The sequence below is a fragment of the Wyeomyia smithii genome, chromosome 3 (genome assembly GCF_029784165.1).
Source record: "Wyeomyia smithii strain HCP4-BCI-WySm-NY-G18 chromosome 3, ASM2978416v1, whole genome shotgun sequence".
Taxonomy (NCBI): Eukaryota; Metazoa; Arthropoda; class Insecta; order Diptera; family Culicidae; genus Wyeomyia; species Wyeomyia smithii.
In genome coordinates, this window is record NC_073696.1 from 152,767,427 (window position 1) to 152,786,925 (window position 19,499).

General features: G+C 37.5%; 1 protein-coding gene and 1 long non-coding RNA gene across 3 annotated transcripts; both read right to left on the reverse strand.

The window, feature by feature from the left end:
- Nucleotides 1-3,548: 3,548 nt before the first annotated feature.
- LOC129728698 (uncharacterized) lies at nt 3,549-4,455 on the reverse strand. The gene is made up of 2 exons (XM_055687150.1): nt 4,444-4,455; nt 3,549-4,385 (listed from the first exon to the last, which is right to left on the reverse strand). The coding sequence occupies exons 1-2, from the start codon at nt 4,453-4,455 to the stop codon at nt 3,549-3,551; spliced, it is 849 nt and encodes a 282-aa protein (XP_055543125.1).
- A 3,423-nt stretch (nt 4,456-7,878) lies between these two features.
- LOC129731886 (uncharacterized) lies at nt 7,879-11,920 on the reverse strand. 2 transcript variants are annotated; one of them, XR_008729108.1, is made up of 5 exons: nt 11,769-11,920; nt 8,772-8,837; nt 8,589-8,706; nt 8,412-8,529; nt 7,879-8,352 (listed from the first exon to the last, which is right to left on the reverse strand). It is a non-coding gene; the product is annotated as an uncharacterized LOC129731886 (long non-coding RNA). The 2 variants fall into 2 exon arrangements; XR_008729107.1 differs by lacking the exon at nt 11,769-11,920 and adding an exon at nt 9,230-9,314 and having other exon boundaries at nt 7,882-8,352.
- Nucleotides 11,921-19,499: the final 7,579 nt, after the last annotated feature.

Below are 19,499 nucleotides of genomic sequence, written 5' to 3' on the forward strand. Positions count from 1 at the left end.
CACTCCATCTATTAAAGGTGGAAGCGCAGACAGACGTCCAAGCTGAGTTCCAAACTTGTGTAAAATTTTTTGTAGTAGCAATTCGTAACCAGATAGCGCTACCAGTGACGCCAGCCTCGTACACCAGCGAAAAAAAAATGTATTGTAGCGATAAGGTCACCAGGCGGCACAAGTGTACAAGTGTTTTATAACGCAATTCTCTTTGAAAATTTACACAGAATTTTCGATCAATGTTGTTCTTGCTTGGACGTCTGTCTGTGGTGGAAGTTAGCTATGAAAGTGCTGGTAATTACATCGCTGCGAAGACAGTGTTCATATTGTAGAAGCTCAATAAAACAAGACTTGTTAGTTCGGTGTTCAAGTAAAGAATGCTTTTATTTTCTAAACGGGTTGCTATGCTCAACATCCTACTACATCTCTCCTTTAATGTAAATTTAAAAATTATTTATAATCAAGATTATTTCAATTTGATTACGTAACATAATATTTCAGATATTCTGGCTTCTGATGTTTCCGTACATGGTAATGTCGTATTGGTCCCAATGATGTTTTAAACTCCGGCCCATTTGCATCTGCGGTAGAAGTAATCGGTTCTGTTAGGTCATCTAATAAACTATCTTCATGCTGTAAGATGTTGAATGGACTGCTGGAAATAAGGATCTTAACATGGTTAGCGTGACGATCGAATTCTCCCCCAGTGGAGAGGTTTTTCAAAGTGAGTTCCACTTTTCTTGAGTACCACATGAGGTTGCGGATCAAATGTAGGAGTGAGCTTATTCCGTTTAACCACATTTTTCACTATCACATGATCTCCGACATCCACTGTAGAGTATTTGGCTTTTCTCTTTTGATCCCCATATTTCTTTCCTCTCTCTTTTTTATTTTTGTCTGTCGCTGTAACTACTTCTTGTTTGCCATTGATCACGATATCAGGCACTTTGTCTCTCAAATTTCGTCCGAATAAAAGCGTTGCAGGTGATAAATTAGTCACGGCATGAGGAGTGTTACGATATGCTAGCAGAAAATCATACAGATCATTCTTCCAGTCTCTGCCCATTGCTACACTTATTCTTACGGTCTTGAGTAAAGTCCTATTGTACCGTTCTACCAAACCATTTTGGAATGGAGCATATGGAATCGAATGTTTCAGAGTTATTCCAAAAGCTTTGCAAAAGTTAGCAAACTCGTCTGATCCAAAAGGAGGTCCGTTATCGCATATAAGTTCATCAGGGTATCCGAATCTAGCAAAAATCGTTCGTAGCTTAAAAATTGTAATTTTAGCAGTTGTTGACGTGAGAATTTCTATCTCCGGATATCTTGAAAAATAATCTATTACCACTAATAGATGCACACCTTTCGTTACTTCTGTGAAATCTAGTGCCAATACTTTCCATGGTCCGTCTGGCAAGACTGTTCTAACCATTGGCTCCGTAATTGGTTCCGAGACCAAAAGACATCCTTGACATGATCTGACGAACTCATCAACCATAGAACTTATTCTTACCCACCACACTTTTTCTTTTAAACGTTTCTTCATTGCAGAGCTCCCCAAATGAGGTTCATGTCCAAGTTGCAACACATTTTTCTGTAGTTTACGTGGTCCCCATCCGTTGAGAGGTCGTTTGCAATTGATTTGTAGCGTGAGAGAGTTTTCGGCCATCTACGAGGTGGATATGCCATCCAACCAATAAGTTTCATGAGCTCCACATCCTGTTTAGTAGCCTCGATAATTTCATTAATTGGAATAGCCATCGGACAGCTGTCTGTTGAAACTAACTGTACTACCCTTTCACATTCCTCATCATAACTACGATTAGAAGATGCTTTATCCTGACACAAGCTTGAAAGAGCATCTGCAATGTTCGATTTTCCTGGTCGATAGAGAACTTGATAGTTATATGACATCAACCGAAGTCTTCAACGTTCAATCCTTGCTGAAGGTTTTGATCTCTCACCGAATATTGAAACCAAGGGTTTATGATCTCTTATAATCCAAAACTTCATTCCATAAAGATAGTAATGAAATTTTTCTGGAGCCCAAACAACAGCTAATGCTTCTCTTTCCGTCTGAGCGTAACGTCTTTCAACATCGGAAAGTGTCTTTGAAGCGTAACAGATAATATTGAATGTTCCGGTCTGTGTCTTTTGATATAGCACTGCGCCTAATCCTACTGGGCTAGCATCAGTTTCGACGAAAGTTTCTAGTCCTGGATCAAAAAATGCCAACGTTTTGGTGTTGCTCAACGAATCCTTTAACTGGTTGAAAGCACCCTGATGTACATCGGTCCATTTGAATGGAACTCCTTCCCTAGTTAACGCATTTAAAGGACTTGCAAGTGACGAAAATTGTGGAATGTGACGATTTACGAATGTAACAAAACACAGAAAACTCCTCATTTCCTCAGCAGACGTTGGTTGACGAAACTTTTTGATTGACTCCAACTTTTCAGGTGAAACTTTAACTCCTTCAGCCGACAGATGAAATCCTAGAAACTCTATTTCTTTTGCACACTCTACTGTTTTTCCTTCGTTCAAAATTATGTTTCGTTCTTTCAAACGGGTTTTTACCAGGTTTATTCTAATGACTAACGTTTTCTCATCTGGTGCGTGAATTAAAATATCGTCGATAAAAACCACAAGCCATGAAAAATCTGCCAAAATAGTTTCCATGCACTTTTGAAAAAGTTCTGGTGCTGCTGATAAACCAAATACTGCTTATATCTCATCAATCCTAACGGTGATATAAAGGTTGTTATATATCGGTAATCTTCTCTAAATAAAAGTTGGTGAAATGCTTGTTAATATCGAATTTGGCAAAGACTTTACTACCTCGTAATCTAGCTGTCATTTGTTCCATGGTAGGTAACGGATGTACTTCTCTTATTATGGCCATATTTGCTTCCCGAAGATCAATAATAATCCTGACTTCGTTTGAGCTTTTCCGCTTGACGATCATTGGGGAAACCCATTCTGATGCCGTGTTTACTCGTTCGATTATATCTTGAGACTCTTGTTCTTCAAGTTTAAGTATGGTTATTTTTTACAACGAAATTGGAATGCGCCTATAGCTTTGTCTAACAGGTGGTATCGATTTATCAATTTTGATAGAAACGCTAATGTCTAGTATTTAAATAATGTATTAGGTCATTAAGTTATAAACTGAATAAGAATTAGGAACTATTACCTTTTATGACTGGAAATGCTTCATTACTAACAGATCGCAAAAACTTCACCACTCCTAGACGTTCTGCACTCCGTCCAGAAAAAAGTAAATGTTTCCCATTTTTTTATTACGAAAAATGTTGTTCTGTATGACTTATCATTAACTGAAATAAGCGCATCGAATTCTCCCAATACTGTCAATGGATTCCTCGATCCGTAAGCTTGGAAAATCTTATCGCTTCCCTTCCTGATTTCGTAAGCTTCGAACCCAACTCGTTTTAAAGTATTCCAATCTTCCAAACTGAGAACATCTTCATCGGCTCCCGTATCGATGATAAAGCGAAGATGTACTCCTCCAACTGCTGCGATTGTTGTACGCTTTCTGCTTAGATAGAGAGCTCTCGAATCTCTAAATTCTTGGTAACGTCGTCGACTTCCCTTACAAACTTAGGCTTTTGATCTCCAAGGTTTCCATGATTACGTCGATCGATAGGTTTCTGAATTCGTTTGTTGTTTGTAAACGGTTTAGACTGTTGAAATGTCTTCTTTATACCCCGGCAACAGCGTGCGAAATGGCCCAATTTAGTACATCTATTGCAACGTGATGATCTAGCTGGACATTCCGAATCTGGTGAAAGATGGTTTCCCATACACCTGGAACACGATAAATTGCCTTTGAACTTATTTCCGGTTTTCTGCAGCGCGTTGATCTCAGCTCCGTCAGCTGATTTGAAACCGAATTCTTGAACCTGCTTATTGACTGTCTCATATGTACGTCCAATTTGCAGCATCTCGTCCAGAGTAGTGTCTCGTTCCAAGTACTTTGCCCTCAACTTATCGGTTTGTGTAGCAAAAACAATTTGGTCCATAATCATGTTGTTCAATTGATTGTCGAAACTACACACTTCTGCCTGAGATTTCAAGCGCAGCACAAACTGATCTACTTTTTCTTTTGGATTGAATGTTAGTTGTCGGAACTTGAACCTCTCGTAGTGTAATGACATGCGTGGCGAATAAAAATCATCAAGAGCTTGCATTGCCACTTGATATGGATCTTCCAGCGCACCGTCACCCACTATATTTTTGGCTATTTTTCTGACATCTGGTCCTCCAAAGCATACTAATGCTTTGTGTTTTTCGTTTGTATCTTGTACTCCCTTAAGATCCAGGTAAGCTACAAACTGAGCTTTCCTTTCTTCCCAACGGGAACTGGTGGATCTTAACTGTGAAAATATAAAACGCATTCAACAGTGTGACCAACCGCGGATGTTTTGTTGTTACCATGGTTACCATGGCATATCTTGCAAAGTCCAAAACTGAGCAAACATAACATTTTCCAACCAACATGATAGCGATGTTTTGCTGTTTCTATGGTAACGAATTTTTTCCGTTGTTTGTTGATTCCCTCCAAATAAAAATGGATTTTTAAATCCCCTATACTTGGTAACAGAAGTGAACTGGAATTTTCGTGAAATTTCCTTCGTTTTACTAAGAATCAGACTGAAGTTCTTTGAACTTTCTTCAATTCTTACAGCGGCCTGGAACCTGTAGTTTCCCTGCCTATACTTTTATCTTAGTGAACTAGAATCTAGCGTTCCTTGCACTGGATACAATTTCGCTCATCTCAACGGACTAGAACTTCGCGTTCTCTACGCTGAATGAAATTTCTACTCTTTTTTTCCGAAAACCATTTTTCACAGTTCTAGAACCTGAACTTTCAATTCAACCAGGGACGGCCAAACAAACGCTAATCAAATGTTGGACACAAATGCTCACTCAGAGTTTTCTCCTTGTATGTTAGTCATAATTTACGGTGATATTGAATGCTTACCGTTGACATCCTGCTGAACACTGAATAGCTGCTGCTTCACAGTTCTTCCGAAAAATGTTCACGGTCCAAAGAAATCCTCTTCTTCTTGATTCTCGTCGCCAAATGCAGAAGCTCAATAAAACAAGACTTGTTAGTTCTGTGTTCAAGTAAAGAATGCTTTTATTTTCTAAACGGATTGCTATGCTCAACATCCTACTACACATATGTGGTGGTCCAGCCTATTCGTTCGGCTTGCATTCGCATCGCCACAATGAAAAAACTGCGCACGCTCCAACCAAGTGTTTCATCAATTGGATATGAAAATGGCTCTGCATTGTAATTTGAAGAATTTTTTTCATCGAATCCAATCATTTTTCACTTTAGTTTCAAGTTGTCGCACACATCAACTTACATCCATGAGCCGCACTTCATTTACGTATGATTCCAACATCCCTTTCAAGTGAATTGCACTTGAATCTGCCCCACTGTTTCATCATAGTGATTATCATATGCGAAACACTTTCAGTCGATTTGTTTTGTTTTCATATGTCAAATGAAGTGCCGTTTGTGCTGAAAAGTAGAAAAATGGCGACAGATGAAAAGACAGCGAGTGTCATACGGCTTAGAAGTTCGACGGTTTTCCGGACTACATCTGTAAATTTTTGCAAGGTAAGTAATTTATGTCACGTAAAAGAATCGAATTCTAATTCTATTTCGTCCTTCCAGCACAAGATCACAGAGATTCTGATGAAAACATCTTTACGCTAGAGGCAATTATTTGTTAACTAAAATATCAATTATTTAAATTAAAATAATTTAATTCTTTGTTTGCTTTACAGGCTTCTTCAACAGAGAAGAATAGTTTGTATTTGGTGCTAATTTTTTATAGTAAAATTCCAATTTTAAAAATAAAACAAAGGTTGCATTATATGCAATCATCCCCATGTAAAACTGTTCTCAATTTAAAATCGAATAAAAATTATTTGAAGCTCGGTAAACATTCATTTGAGATTCAAAATCCAAACACTTTATGTTTATATGTCATAACACGAGAATCGAAAGTGTTTTTCTTATGAAAATGAGGTGTTGCACGATAAATAATTCTAAAGTGTTCCGCATATGAAATCTATATGTTTTGACCAGTAGGGCGAATTCAAGTACAAAACACTTTATAATGTCGTGTCGATTTCTTTCAGTGCAGCTCACACAATCAGAGATGCCAGATGTTTTTGAAAAATGTCTGCAACTGCTCGAAAAACCGGAAAAATGTGCTCGAAATCTGAAATAAAATCTACCCGTGATCCGAAAAAATTTCGCTCTCGCGGGCAAAAGTCTGTAAAAATCTGCACACATTTTAAGAAAATCTGCGCAAATATAAGGCGACTCTGACAAAAATCTGCAGAAATCGTGGAAAAACTGCAAATCACTAAAAATCTGCACACGGACTCCAAAAATCTGCACATTTGGTATCCCTGCACACAAAAGAATGCGTCAGTCCCACTTTTACCTCAATGAGTATAAAAGAGAGGTGAGGAGGAAACTTACCAACACTTGCACGCGCCCCTCTGCTCGCCCCCCTCTGCCCATAGTCGATGCCAAATAGTGACGTAGCTATTTGGATTTACCATTGAGTTCGTCTAGTTGTTTACATTTGAAGCATTTACTAATACTAGAAAAATGTACTCTCCTCCTCACCTCTCTTTTATGCTCATTGCTTTTACCTATAAAAGACTGCGGTGCCAAAACTGTCGCTCAATTTCAGGCAGAGTTCCCAGTCTTCTTGATATGATGTTTTTGACAATAGCTTAATAAAATGCGAATACTTAATTTTGGGTAAAAATTGGTATACACACTTAGTTTCTTTTACCGGACTCAGCAATCTTTTTAACGAGTTCTCAACATCTGAGCCATCAGCAATCTGTTCAGTAATTTATTTGCTTGACGAGTGCTCGGTTATATTTCATTCTCGCTGAAACGTCAAACATAGAAGATAGCTCAGTAAAAATTTACAAAGTGTTCATCAAAAATTGCTGCATGAGACGGTATTTACAATGCTGACTATTCGTCACGAATTATCAAGCGTTTTGTAGATTTACAAAGCTGACAAAATTTACCGAGCGTTCTGTAAACGTACAGCGAAAAAAGAAAAATAAATACGACCATTGTGAAAGCTGCTATTACATTCGTTGAATAATTTTATTAAAGTATTTCGGATTGTTTGGATCGATCATACTGGTTTTCCGAGCACATTCAAGTGAAAACTTGATACGTTTAATGTTATTATGAATATAGACTTTTTATTGCAGGCTTCTAGTAAACTGCTCTCCTGTGGTGGAAAAATTTCCATATGCTGACTCAAATGATTTGCATTATCCCAATCGTAATAGATAGAATTTCGGGTGAAATCATTGTTGCGGATGTGCCATGATATGAAACATTCAACTTAAATACACAAATACGTACATATTTGATAAATAACAACTTACTGAATAGATCGTGTACTTCCACGTCGTTTTCTTGTAGATTTGAAAGTACGATATCTATTTAAATTTTGTTTTTGAAAATCACACGCGAAACACTTTAAAAACTCAGCTTCGAAACTCTTTGAATATTTGCAAAATGGCGGACTTTTGATGTTTCGTTTTGACAGATGCAGAAAAATTGCCGAACAGTATAGTACACACTCAATTTTTTTTGCTGTAAACCAGCAAAATTTTGCTGGATTTTGCCGAGCTATAAAACCACCAATTCAACCAGCAAAATAAATTCTGCTGTTTTTCAGCAAAACGAAACTGACAAAACTCAGCTGTATTTCAGCAATTTGTTTGCTGTAATATCAGCAAAACCATGAATAACTTATTTTGCTGTATTATCAGTAATTTAACGGTTTTGCTGGAAAACAGCATTAGATTTCTGGTTGCGTAAATTGTACGTGGAAATAAGAAAACATATGACTGAGAAAGATTTTTCGAGCATGCATCGAAATCTCGAATTGAAATATTGTACTTTCGATGCATGACCGAAAAAAATCTCCCAAAATTTAGTTATCAATTAAAATTTTTGTCATTTTTATATCTTAAATTATAATTTAACAAAACAATAAAATTATTTACGGCCTTTGATGGTTTAGATACATTCAAAATAGCTCCCGTATAAATAGGAAAAGAGTTGGCATGTGCTGACTCAAACTTGCAGTTGAAAAAATAATGTGTCTCGATCATTGGGAAAAATGCGTACTCAATATCAAGCCCTACTGGAAAAAATGTCTGTCCTATGCGAATAAAACATTCTCCCTCGGAATATAAATGTCCTTAAATGATCATCACCGGATTTCGTGTGCCCTGGTTGCTCATGACGTAGTTATTAATGTCGTCTTCCGGCTGAAATCAAGAGGCATCCACTGAAATATTATAAATATTTATAGAGCAATTGTATTTACATTTATCCATTCGACAATGCCTTCCAACAGATTAGTTATTTTCTGCTATCCTTTTTTAGTCCTTTTGATTCCACGGGATGGATTTTTTCTTTAATAATTAGTATTGAACAAATGAACTCTATAAATAAGGTATTGTTGATCAAAGTGAATATATACAAAGCGCTGAATAACACATACGATTGTTTAGAGATGGGTGCAAATATTTGAATTTTTAAATAATTTTGTCTTGAAACAAACTCCATTGGCTCATTTGTACGGAAGCTCCTGGAAACATGTCCATGAAATCGCAACAAATCTAAAATAAATTGAAAGAAATTGGCTAAGATATAAAGTTGTTGTAAATTTGAAGGATATAAGTACCAAGAGTCCATTGAATGCAAATTCAGTTCATGGTGTCTGTTGGAAAATACAATCAATATCGGATTCCTGAAAAATAAAACTATGTTATTTTACTTCAACGATTGATTTCGTCTGCAAAAATGATGCCTTTGAATATTGCCCCTTGCATGACTATTTAGACTTCTGTGATAATCATTCATTGCCCAATTTCTTTTCTCGCTCTATCAATTTGAAACCTCAGTAGCGCAGTGGCAGTTTTTTTTGGGTTCATTGTTTGTTTTATTTTTCATTTGCAACATTAAGTATGTATTTTTGGGCAGCTTTAGTTGAAAATTAGGTTGAATATTAAAACAAAACTAACTGTTACTTTCTCGATTGTCATTGTATCGATACCAGACCTCACGGTTTCAAGTATACTTTATTAATATATATAGGTATCAAGCACTGACCATTGCTGGAGTGATTTCTTATTAACCTACCGAGGTAGCAGCCATGATAGAGATTTTTTTCGTCTATTTAATAAAATGTTTCTGTCAAGCGTTTCGATATCGCAAGTATCGATACTTATCACCCACACTGCGAAATCGTGTGCGAGATTCGACTGTGATAATCGTGTATTTCGAGGTAGTCCAATTTGGTGTAAAAGTCGCAAGAATAGTTTTATTCTTTGTAAATTGGGGTTGATTTAGATTGACCGTCAACGTAAAGTCACAAAAGGCACTACCCTCTGACGGTGACAGCCGGGGCGGACCGCTTCCTCCACGCTACGCCGGTGGCTGCATGATAATTTAATTTGCAAGTGCAAAAATAATTTGCATGCTTTGTGCCACCAGCGGCATATCGATAATTGTTAGCGCCAACAATATGATCGATATAAGACGATTATCGACATAACGATAAAGATCGATAATTTTCTCATCATTTGTTTCATTTGTTTGTTAATCGACTCTTTTTTCTCCTAGCAATAGCAGGTGAATTAAATTCATTAAAGTAATGCAGCAACTGTTCGCTAACTGGGCGACGAGCACTTCCCAGTTATTGAAATCAGCTCGCTTACTGGGATATCATCTCAACGCCGAGGGGGAGTTCGAAGGATAACGCTGCTTCGCGACAACTTCATAAAAGGCTTTCGTTTTCAAATTGATCACCAAATAGAGAAGTCACAACTACAAACTTATCTCTCGAATAAAGCTTTTAAACATTTATCAGCTAAATTATTGTTTCTGTATCTTAAATATGCTCGATTAGAAAAACTTTAACTTTTCAGTTTTCGTTCCCAATCCACATGGCCCCCGTTCGTTTAGATATTTGACGTTTGTTGTCTTTTTAACTGGGAATCCTCCCAGTTAGCAAGCGTCCAGTTAAAAAGAAGCCCAGTTAAAGCGTGCCCAGTTAGCGAATAGTTACTGTATATATATATAGCTATTTTGTTGTTCTGTACTGTAAAACGGTGTGCACCGTGCTTCTAATTTGTTGTGTACTGAGCTAAACAAGCTAAAAAACGTGAGGAACGCCGTGAATGTTGTCCAGATCTTCGGAAGTAAAAAACTGCTACTGCGATTACCTGTTGCGAGCGGGGATTCGATCTGCTACGAGGGAACGGTCATCCACTGGACTAAATTAAACAAGTGCTTATGTTGTTGGATAAGCAGCAATCCGCCGATGTCGATATTTGTATTCGAGTTGCAGGTAGCGGTCATGCCCTGTACCATTTCCAAGGCTCTGGTGTTATATTTGAAGACAAAGTTACCCATAAGGAACTGCTGTGTCCCTTTTTTGAGTTTTTATCAGCATCGCTGTTTTCGCGGCTGCCAACCTATTTTGATAATACTTTAAGGATATGCTTGTAAAAGATTTATGTTTAAGGACAATACATGAGATTCAGGCAATATGCTTATAAATAAGCTAAATTCTAAGTAAGCTGTTTGTTTGTTATTTTAGAGTTGATTGTCGTCGTTGCATGTGACTGATTTGAACCAATGATTTGATGTTATTGTGATAATTTCTTGAGTACTTGATTAAAATTATGTGTATTATGTATAATCATACTTTCCAATCAAATCATAAAATACAATAAACATTATTTTAGTCGAGATTATAATTCTTAAATGCCTTCCTATATAAACAAAGCGAATAAATAGGCTCTCTTGCGAATTATGATTGAAAGCAGTGTATGTACTTTCAAAGTTAGCGAGTCAGCTTAGTGATTGAGTGATTCATATAAAAAGGATTCGAAACTGCATAAATTTGAAACATGTCGAGAGGTGGTGAAGCTTATACAGAAAAGATAGCATTCAGCGAAGCGTTACACTGAGAGTGGCCAACATGTAAAATTGAACATGTAAATGGTTTTGCATTTTGCAAAGTTTTAATTATTACAAAATTACTAAGTCAATAAAAAACAGGTTTACAAATTTTCGAAACTGATGGAAAATTAAATTACCTTTTCTAATGACAAGCCATACTCGTCTTCTTTTCTTGCTCAATGTATTCGTAATCTTGGTAGGGTTCACCTTCCACATATTCCTTTGTGGTATTTTTTGAATTAGTCAGGGGGAAACTTTCGTGTCTGTTAGAGAAATGTCAGCTTTAAGACGACAAACAGAAAGAGCTGCAAAATGTCGTAAAGAATCCAAAGAGTTTTTTTTTGATTTGGGGTGCTGGCGAAGAACTGTTGCATGGAACATCGATATCATCTTCGTCAAACGTTTCGCGCTTATAAAACACCGTTTTGTTTGCATGACTTTCATGGACTTCAGCCGGAAGAGGATGTTTTGTGAGGATGTGCTGCTTAAGGTTAGAGAAATTCCTATTGCTCATTCTGCATCCCGCTTTCATGCATGTAAAATGCACAAGATTTTTATCGAAATCTTTTTTATCAGCGTGATATTTCAGATGCCGTCTCAACCCATCAACATAATCTTCCACAAGTGTATTGCAGAAGAAACACTTTAATATGTCAGCCATTTTTTCTTCCTGCCAAAAGAAAGTTTATATTAAACATTAGTTTTCACTTACCAAAAAGTTCTGCAATATCGAAACCCTCTAGTTTAGGCGCTTCAACAATAGATTGAAGCTCTGAGTTCATTATTGTTTCCTTTTCAGTTGAACGAACATTCAATTTAAAATTTTTGCCGCTATCGAGAACTTTTTGATTACGATTGCGATTGTTGGTGTTGTTCTTTAAAAAAAGCAGCGTTGCTGGAAGTTCAGTGAAAAATATTGTTTGCTGGTTTTACAGTAGAAAATAATACGAGTTGCTGGATTTCAGTAAACAGGCGGATTGCTGGTTAACAACCAGCAAACCGTTTTGCTGGATCGAAAATTAAAGTTTTGGTGTGATAACAAACATCAAGAGTTCAGTAAATCAATTGAAGGGTTTTCAGCAACACCTACACACTTAATTTATCTCGGCAAACCTCCCAACAGCTGAGCGAGCTCGGCGAAGTTTTCAACAAATGTCAGCAATATATTTCGACGAACATTCAGCAAATATATCGATCTACCGTGAGCCAGCAAGTATTGACATCTCGTTTGCCGAAGTTTTTGAAAATTCTGCCGGAAACTTGTAGAATATTTTGCTGAATTTATCAGCTGTTGAGTTCTCGGCAACAAAATCTAAGTGTGTACACACTTAATTTATCTCGGTAAACTTCTCAACAGCTGACCAAGCTCGGCGAAGTTTTTTACAAATGTCGGCAAAATATTTCGACGAACATTCAGCAAATATATCGATCTACCGTAAACCAGCAGGCATTGACATTTTGTTTGCTGAAATTCTGGAAAATTTTGCCGAAAACTTGTAAATCAATTCGCTGAATTTATCAGCTGTTGATTTCTCGGCAATAAAATCTAAGTGTGTAGGTAGGTGCTAACAGATCGTCAAATATTTACTGAACTTTATGTAAGTGCAGAACATACTTTAGTTTACAGAAAAGGTAAGCAATGTTTTTTGCTGAGCTCGTCAAATGCCTTTTGTGTAACGGTAATTCGGTAAAAACTTTAACCGACATCAGTTATTTTTGAGGAAATTACAAACTAACCATTTTTTTCAAATTTACTGAGCATGAACGTAATAAAAATTACTGAACAATTAAAACGAGAATAAGTGTGTAGAGTTTTTGATATTGATATTGATGATTTAAGGTATTCGATTTTACCTAAATCTCGCGTAATTTTTCAAAAAGACCTTAGTAACAATGAGAGATTCTCTCCTCTCTCACTTTGTTTCATTAATTACTTCGTCAGTATAAATATTTTCCAAGCTTTCTTCCCCGAAAAAAAATAACATTAACAAAACATTAAAAAAACCTTAAAAATTGCTGTAACAGTACATAGTTATACCATAATTTAACTATGTTTTTCATTGTAGATACATCAATTTTACATTGAATATCATTGCCCAGAGCAATAAAAAACATCGTTTTTGGCATTTTTACAATGAAAAAGGGGGGTCGTTATGTATCTTAACAGCATTTTTTCAGGCATTTTTCCCAAACATTTAGAAGTCACTGACAATGTTTTTGATGGTAAAATTATTGTCGGTGGTAGATTCAACAACAAAAAACGTTGTTAAAACATGGTAATGACAACAATCGTTTACAAGCTTATACAGTAAGAATACCGTGATTTTTTATGAACCATAAAAAACAATGATTCTTTTTGTGTTTGTTTTGTCTTCATCTTCGACGAGTTAATAGGCCATAAAAATAACAATAATCAACTGATAAAGTTAGAAAAAAATTGAAGTATATTTTCGGTTTTTCTCGCCTTTTACTCCAAGAACAACGTCATTAGATTACTATGATTGTAGGCTATGACCGGTAGACAAGTTAATGTAGCGTCGTTATTGAGGCGTCGTAGTTGAGTAAACAAGCACCTGTTATTGATTCACGTATTAGGTGATATTCGTTTTCGCTGCCTACTACACCATTTCTATGCAAAAGAGCTAAAGCGTGGTAGCAACAAACTCGACAAGCATGTGAATACTCTTAACGTGGCTTCGATTTAATTCAAGGGCATAGAGTTCTCCAGGCGCGTTTGTATTAGTGCGATGTATTCAATTTTTCTTTGTTAGCTGTAAGAATTTTTTGTCACCTGTGAAAACTGTCATCTGAAAGAGAGAATAAAAAACTACCGAGTTTGATTCACACTATCACAAATTTCAATATACAGTGTAAAGCGGGCCGTGTCGTAGTGTTCGTGTGTTTTCGCTTAGAGGACTCTATAGTGTTGTGTGAATTCGGTTCAGGTTTTTAATTCAATTCATGTTTTCGTTAATTTAGTGTCTGGCCAAACCAACAATATTGACTCAACAACAGGTCTTATCAGGTAAGGGAGAGTAACACGGATTGCTTCCCTCATGTTTCAGGATTTCGGAATGCGAACGTATGAACGAAAAACCGGCAGAGGTTTGACTTCCGCTAAGACCGTACAGGATGCTGCAAATGCAGTGATGGTGAATGGTTAAAGTGTTTCCTTTGTTGTGAAAGAACCGAACGTCAGACGAACGACCTTGTTAAGATCAAATGACCGGAAAAGATTGGCCCACTAATTTCTTGAAAAGGAATCCAGTGCTGTTCATTAGAAAACTGGGAGCAACCAGTATTGGTCGAGTAACGTCATTCAACTTGGAGGAATAGGAATATACTTGGAATATACAACTTGGAGAAATAGGAAGGATACTTCGAAAAATTGTCTGATGTAACGGAAAACATGACTTCGGGGCACCGCGTATCTGGAATGTTGACGAAACGGGGGTTCTCAGCGTACTGAAACCGAAAAAACTGTGGCAACTAAGGGAAAGGGCAGCGTTCTCAGTTTAGAAAAATAACTGAATTGTCCTTCCGAAATATAAATGATCAATTTACCCCACACCCTGACCGACTTACCCCACCTGAGGGGCTAGTTGGCCAATTCGACATCCAGTCAGAAAACACAAAATAACCGCAAAATTGCGAACTATTTTGAGTAGTTTAGATTTTTTATAGAAGCTATAGGGTTGACACAACATTCTGATGTAATGAGTTTTTGTTATAATATTACTGAACGTTATTGCCAAAAATGACCAACTAGCCCCGCTCTACCCTACCTGCACGGAAGTCATCATTTCTCACGTAATATTGAGAGACTCTCTTTGTTTATTTTCTCTTTGATCAATAACTATGTTATATTTTCCACTAGCTGACCCAGCAAACTTCGTACCGCCGCCTTGAGTTTTATTGACTGTTGTGTTGCCAAAACTGAAATATCTAACTGCTGCTAAAAACATACCCAAGATAAGTTCTGGCTCTGATTTGTTTTTAGATTTTTTTTTTCAATCCTGCGCTCGTAAAATTCTACGTTTTTATTTCATTGAACACTTATTATGAAGCACCTTTCAACTATAATCAAATCATTTCAATACATTTCTGAAAGTATAAAGTCATTCTTTTAAATATTCTGAAGGAAATTATTACGTTATTTATTCAATTATTCAAAAGCTTGGCTTAATGCAAACATAGTAATACACTTCTGCCTGGCCAATCTCACTGGAACAGACTTTATAAAAAGCTTCAGAATTCTAAATAATTCGAGCTTAAAATTCGGAATATACGAAACATGTGAAAGTGGTCAAGACGGTCCTAGCCACTAAATTCTATATATTCCAAAATGTCGGGGTCAGGGTCACGTGAACAGGCGAAATAGAGCTGTCCATGTGAGAAGCATAAATACTCGGAGTTTATGCCACAAATTTTCAGTGACTGTCCTTGGGTTTTATCAATAGTCATCGCGAATGCGCGACGCACGGGAAATTGCAGACGTTAAAAATTTACTATCTGCTACTACTCGTGTCTTAACTCGCAAAACTGGAACAAAAATAACGAATTTAATTTTAGTTCAACGGCATGTTAAGTATTTGAACATTCCACTCACAACAACTTTATCTGAAGAAAAAAGACTTCGACCACAGCAGAAATTTGTCAAAGTCAACTGGAAGATATGCAAGAATCAGTTTGATCATGTAGATTAGGAAACATTCCTTTTATAACATACCCTTAGCGGCACCTTCGTTAGGAAGCATTCCCACTACATGTGGAAGATAATTAATCGAAACCAACTGAAACCAGTATGAATACTCCTCAGAATTCTTGCAAAAACACATTATTATTTTTAATCTAAAATGTTTATTACGTACCGACAGTGTCTTCTCTTTTCTTGAAAAACAGTCACAGCACAAATTCACAGAAACCGACGTTGAATTTAAGTGGAATCAACAGAAACCAATACAAAAATATTAAAAAAAAAATGAAGGCTATCGTTTGAGTACGCCCCGATGATGAAAACTTAATTCGGATTTTTCCGATCAAAGGCAACAAAAAATCGTTACTCACTAAAACTCACAGAAAACCTCTCAGAATCTCAGAAGGGCGGGAAATATCAAGGGTTGGTTTTTAACGTTTTATAACTTTTCCAGTTGATTTTCGTTATTGCCATGGCATAGTGACAATATGGTTTTGTCCTGAGCAAAAATTCTCGCAAAACCTAATGGCCAACCATTTTTCGGGTATCTTTTTTTTACAAACATACATGATACCAATTGTTTTTCACGTGACCATGTGACATAAAGCTGTTTATGCGAGAATATGCATGTTTTAGGTTTAATGCCACCAGTTATCAGGGCTTCGGGCATTATCAAATATCACGCAACTGCGGCGCGCGAAAGTACATACAGACATTTGAAATTAAAGGGTAAATTGGTAGGCAATATCTGGATACACGGAGCTTCGAAATTTTCGCTTCAATGACATTAATATTTCATCTGTTTTTTGAGGCAGATCTGCTGCCTAAGCACAGTGCAATTGACACTTCGCAACATTATAGTTTTTAATTCAACATTCAACAATTAATTGTAAATCCAGAGATTTGTAGGAATGCAATAGTGCCTATTTAACGAAACATGAACAGAAATCAATGTTTTTTGAGAAGCAAAAACTACACGTTCATTTTACCAGCTAACAGAATCATTGCAGCATGAGCAAATGTCAATGATCTAAGTCAGTGTGCATTTTAGAGAAAATTGAACAGATTGATAAGATCCGAGCAATGAAAATTAAATCATCGCACATGTAGTGTTATTCTTGTTCCATCTTTTCATTTAACAGATAAATAAAACGATTTTTGCAACTTTACTTGAATAAGCCAGAAATTAGATTTACATTATCAAGCATATAGAGTTCTCTAAGCGAAAACACACGAACACTACGACACGGCCCGCTTAATACTGTATATTGAAATTTGTGATAGTGTGAATCAAACTCGGTAGTTTTTTATTCTCTCTTTTAGATGACAGTTCTCACAGGTGACAAAAAATTCTTACAGCTAACAAAGAAAAATTGAATACATCGCACCAATACAAACGCGCCTGGAGAACTCTATAGTATCGTCTTGTTTATGTTTTGTTGACAGCTTGCGTTCGCTTCAAAGTATGTCGAAATTTTCGTTAGGTAAGAGGTGTTTGCCGATGTGCGTTATAATTAATTAATGGTTCGGCATTTATAACGTGGAAATTCACTAACACATTCATAGAAATAAAGATGTTGTCTGCTGTAACTTTTATCACGTTGATTTTGGTTTCAAACAAATGGTTTTGCAAAATAGATCACATGCTGTCTTCGTTTGGTTTTGGTTTGCATCACGAAATAAACATTACCTATTATTGCATATACTTTGTAATTCGGGTTCATTGATGATGTGCATATGACCAACCAACCCCGCTAGAATGTGACCAACTAGCCCCTCATGCTTTGAATATGAAAATTACTTAAAATATGTGAAAATAAAATGTTGGTGAAAGTTTGCTTGACACAGCTTGAAACTAATTAAAAGGGCTTTCGTTATGCATTGAACCGGATTTATTTCAATGTGGCTAGCTATGTTTAGACAAAAAGTTTCAACTTGGAAACTGAGTAGAATTGATAGTCTATTTAACACTAACCTGTATTTCTAATACGTCCCAATAAAAACTGCACTTCATTTTACCATTTAGTTTCTTTGGTTATCTGCTACATATCACCCATATAACACGATTTTTTTGGTGCGTAGATTTGAAGATATCCACATTGACCAACTTACCCCATAACCAACTAGCCCCGCCCTACCCTAATCGACAATTTTATTCAATCTCAGTTTATATTTGCGATAAATTTGTTTGTTTTAGTGTTAATATGAAAAAAAAAATACACAAACCTCACAAAAACAGTGTTATATTGTTGCAAAAACAGCGACTCAACTATTTGTGAGAATTTTCATACGTCTGGCAGCTTTGACTATAATCCAGCGCTGCCACCACTAAAGTGGTCAAAGTCGCAAGTTGCAGAAAGATGTCGTTAACATTCCAAACGAGTAAGAATTTGAAATCTTACACGCGATTTCTGGAGTTTATTGTTCTAGCTTGGGTATCTGTGATAGCACTAAGAGTAACTATACGTCAAAAATACCCAACGTTCAGTTCAATCTTTTAAACTATGCCTTGGATAGATTTCATTCGATTGAATTAATACTTACCAATCAGACGAGAGCCGTGGTGGCTCGTGCTGTATCAAAAATTTGTCGCCATGTTGCTCGGTTTTGGGCTGTGTTTCGCCAGTTCCCCAGGCGTCTCATCACCCGCAAGTCTCCTTCGATCTGGTCGAGCCATCGTGCACGCTGCGCCCCTCTATTTCTGGTGCCGGCAGGGTTGCTGAAGAGAAGTGATTTCACAGGGTTGCCGTCCGGCATCCTTACGACATGACCGGCCCACCGCAACCTATTAACTTTCGCCAGGTGTGCAATGGGATTCTCTCCAAGCAGCGCGTGCAGTTCGTGGTTCATGCGCCGTCGCCATTCTCCGTCGTCCGTCTGTACTCCACCGTCGTCTCGATCCCGTAGAGGACTACCAGTCTTATCAGGGTTTTGTACAGCGTCAACTTCGTGCGTCGTCGCACTCGATTCGATCGAAGTGTCTTCCGGAGTGAAAAGTAGGCACGATTTCCTGCCTGGATGCGTCTCTGGATCTCTTTGCTGGTGTTATTGTCGGCGGTCACCAGTGACCCCAAATACACGAACTCATCGACCACCTCAAGCTCATCACCGTCCACAGAGACTTGAGTTGGGAGGCTGATGTTGTTCTCCTTGGAGCCTCTCGCTCGCATGTATTTTGTTTTCGACGCATTTATCCGCAATCCGATTTGTCCAGCTTCGGCTTTCAGTCGGGTGTAAGTTTCCTCCGCCGTCGCAAAGTTACGTGATATGATGTCGAAGTCATCCGCGAAGCCCAGAAGCTGAACAGACCTTGTGAAAATTGTGCCCCTCGTGTCGATGCCCGCCCTCCGGATCACACCCTCAAGGGCGATGTTAAACAGCAAACAGGAAAGTCCATCACCTTGTCTCAACTCTCTGCGCGATTCTTGTAGATGGGACAGATCACTCCCTCCATCCACTCGTCTGGCAGTTTTTCCTCCTCCCAAATCCTGGAAATGACCCAGTGCAGCGCTCTAGCCAGCGCCTCTCTTCCATGTTTCAAGAGCTCGCTCGGCAGTCCGTTTTTTCCTGCGGCTTTATTGTTTTTCAGCTTCTCACAAAGAACTTCGTGAATATCGGGAGCTGGTACTCGGGCATCCGCTACTGGTGCTCCTAGGTCAGTTCCTGCTCCGCTTCTGCTTGCTGTTTCGCCATTCAGGTGTCCATCGAAGTACTCCTTCCACCTGTCGACCACCTCGCTGGCATCCG